This window comes from Triticum aestivum, chromosome 5D, assembly GCF_018294505.1.
Source record: "Triticum aestivum cultivar Chinese Spring chromosome 5D, IWGSC CS RefSeq v2.1, whole genome shotgun sequence".
Lineage (NCBI taxonomy): Eukaryota > Viridiplantae > Streptophyta > Magnoliopsida > Poales > Poaceae > Triticum > Triticum aestivum.
In genome coordinates, this window is record NC_057808.1 from 545,313,481 (window position 1) to 545,316,236 (window position 2,756).

The 2,756-nt window shown below is 46.7% G+C and overlaps 1 protein-coding gene across 1 annotated transcript; it reads left to right on the forward strand.

Annotated features, from left to right (window-relative positions):
• The first annotated feature begins 468 nt into the window (after positions 1 to 468).
• On the forward strand, positions 469 to 2,405 carry LOC123126111 (mitochondrial metalloendopeptidase OMA1). The gene is made up of 3 exons (XM_044546508.1): positions 469 to 1,126; positions 1,249 to 1,334; positions 1,811 to 2,405. Exons 1-3 carry the CDS (start codon positions 524 to 526, stop codon positions 2,148 to 2,150), a joined length of 1,029 nt encoding a protein of 342 aa, XP_044402443.1. The 5' UTR covers positions 469 to 523; the 3' UTR covers positions 2,151 to 2,405.
• Positions 2,406 to 2,756: the final 351 nt, after the last annotated feature.

Genomic DNA, 2,756 nt, shown 5'->3' on the forward strand with positions numbered 1-2,756 from the left:
GAAGATTTGAGACAGGGAGAGAGGGGCGCCTCCACAGTGTTCTTCCTCTGTCTCTGTTTCTTTTCGTGCGGGGGTGAGATGTGGATGGGTGCTTCATATTAGCAGTTCAGCAGAGGCACACACTTCTGGTGTGTTTCCTTGTATTTTGTCGCCAGACTTGGAGGAGTTAGACATACACCGTGATGCAGTCATGGAGCACCATCGCTCTGGAAGATGAATGGCAAGCAGAGAGAGCACAGTACGTACACAGTCTTGTATGTTACGATCCAACACGTATATACGTACACGGTCTGGTATGTTATTAGGGTCCGACACGTATATGTTAGGCTCTCGGCCGAATTCGTGTCTAAAGCAGAATCGTATCAGGCCCGCAGGGCCCGAGTCGGTCTGCACTTGCCGTGCCCAGCTCTGTATATATTTCCTTGCTCTATATACTGTAAATAAAACCACATAACACGGTCCATAAGCCCACACACGACATACGTCCGTGAACCACTGACACAAAGAAAGAAAGAAAGAAACCATGAACTGCCTACTACGGACCTCGCGCCGCCTCCTCCTCGTCTGTAAGCAGGCAGGCGGCGTCCGCCGATTGGCGTCGCTGCTGCCGCCCCATGCAAACCCGGTGCCCCGCTTCAATCAGTTGTACCGTAATCCGCGTACGATCGCTGCGGTGGCGGCCCTCACCTCAGGTGCCGAGGCTATGGCCGCCTTGCGTCACTACGACCTCGAGGTTGTGCCATACACGAACCGCACGCACATCGTAATCAGGTCTCCTCAGTCCGAACGCCAGCTCTGGGAGCCCCGCTACACAAAGCAGAAGAAAATCTGGGCTTCCAAATCACGGATCGTCGACCCGCTTCACCCGGACAGCGTTCGTGTACGTCGTATCGCCGAGAAAGTTATTCGCGCCACCTATCGTACCCTCCCTATCAACAGCAGCCACGATGGCACCAAGAGCCCCAAGCCACAGACAAGTCATCTTGAGGGGTTTGAGTGGGAGGTGATACTTATCAAAGACAACAAGCCCAATGCATTCTGCGTCCCTGGTGGCCATATTGCAGTAACCGCTGGATTGGTCGAACAATTTACAGATGCTGAGATTGCCTTTGGTATTGCGCATGAGGTATGAAGTTTTAACATTTTTTATATAATAAATACTAATGAGTTTTATGTGTGTGGATTCCCAGTGCATATTTTATGAGTTTTATGTAGGTGCATAATTTTCTCTCCTTTCTTTTTTTTCAGATTGGTCACATAGTTGCTAGGCACTACTCGGAAGTTTGTTACGCCAAGTGGTCTCCAACACTCATGTTTTGGCCTTTCATACGAAGGTATGCATGACTGCAACACATACATACATGTACACATTATACTTGTATATATTGTATGCCCCAGAAATCATTTAGTCTTTAGGCTACGCCTCTTAATTAATTAGTTGTGCTGCGACCTTATCCACAAATGGGAACTTCACTTTACAGCAGTAGCGAGAACGTAAGCATGGTAGATAATCTATATAAGCACATATATAACCCTGAAAATCAGAGTGCGGTTTCAAGAATAACAAGAATAATGGGCAATTAAAAGATTAAGTTATTGTAAAATTACACTTCCTCTGATCCACATGATCCACATTAATTGTCGCAGCTTTAGTAACAATTGTATTAAAACTGCGAGGCACGTCGCTCACCACGCCGCCGCCGGGGACTTGCCGCCGAGCTGCAGCCTACACCGAGGCCACCACATGTGTTGTTCCATGACTGCGCCGCGTACATCATGTTCTGATGATCGATGTTGCCTATATATGTAGGTCCGAGATGGAGGCAGATCACATTGGAACCCTTCTACTTGGAGCTGCTGGTTTCCATCCATGCACGTCCCTCTTATTCTTGAGGAAGGCCGCAATGATTGAAAGAGCGCTCTGGGTGCCACGAGATTCCATCCCTCTTCATCCTTCACATAAGAGAAGGGTTGAGCATTTGTACCAACCCAAAATCATGGAGGAGGCGATGAAGTTATATAAGGAAGCTCCGCCCGACGAAGGCACCAGCTCACAAGCCACCGGTGAAGGTTTTTCCTTTCGACAAACCCTGGGAGATGCATGCAAACTTATATCGACAAGACTGAGACGAGTTCTTACGGGGGGATGAACAGATTAGAATGCCCAAGTTGAAGAACCACGCACAACCACATCTTCAGCACATTCCGATATGAATGGACATGCAGGGCAAGTCTGTTTGACGGATGCTGCCATAACTATCCTAAAATTTACATATATAGTAGCGGTGTTTTTATATTTTTTTTGCCGAATGTTGTTCTTGTGCACTATCGTGAAACTGGGCTATATAGCATGTATTTTGTGTCTAGGCATATATTTTCAGAAAAGCATTGAAACATTCCTCTAAGCAAGTAAAAAAGATTAGGTGGGAATTTTAGACTTAACATTACCTTTAGTGTATTCTCTCTCTGTTTTCTTCTATGGTTTCCTTTTGTTTGTGCCGAAAAACATACATCACATATCAAAAGATTAGGTAGCAAGATTAGGTGGGATCTCTCTCTGTTTGTTTTCTCGTCCAAAACCGTTAATTATATTTCCAGAGTCCGTAACTCCGATTAGGCTGAAATATTGAGGGGATGTTTATTCGTATATTAGCTTTCTTGTGGTCGAAGGGCACCTCCAACCAACTTACAGGGTAGCCACAAGCCCTCTGGACGCGCCCCTTGAGCTTGTGGGTCCCTCGAGCATCGTCTCGCGC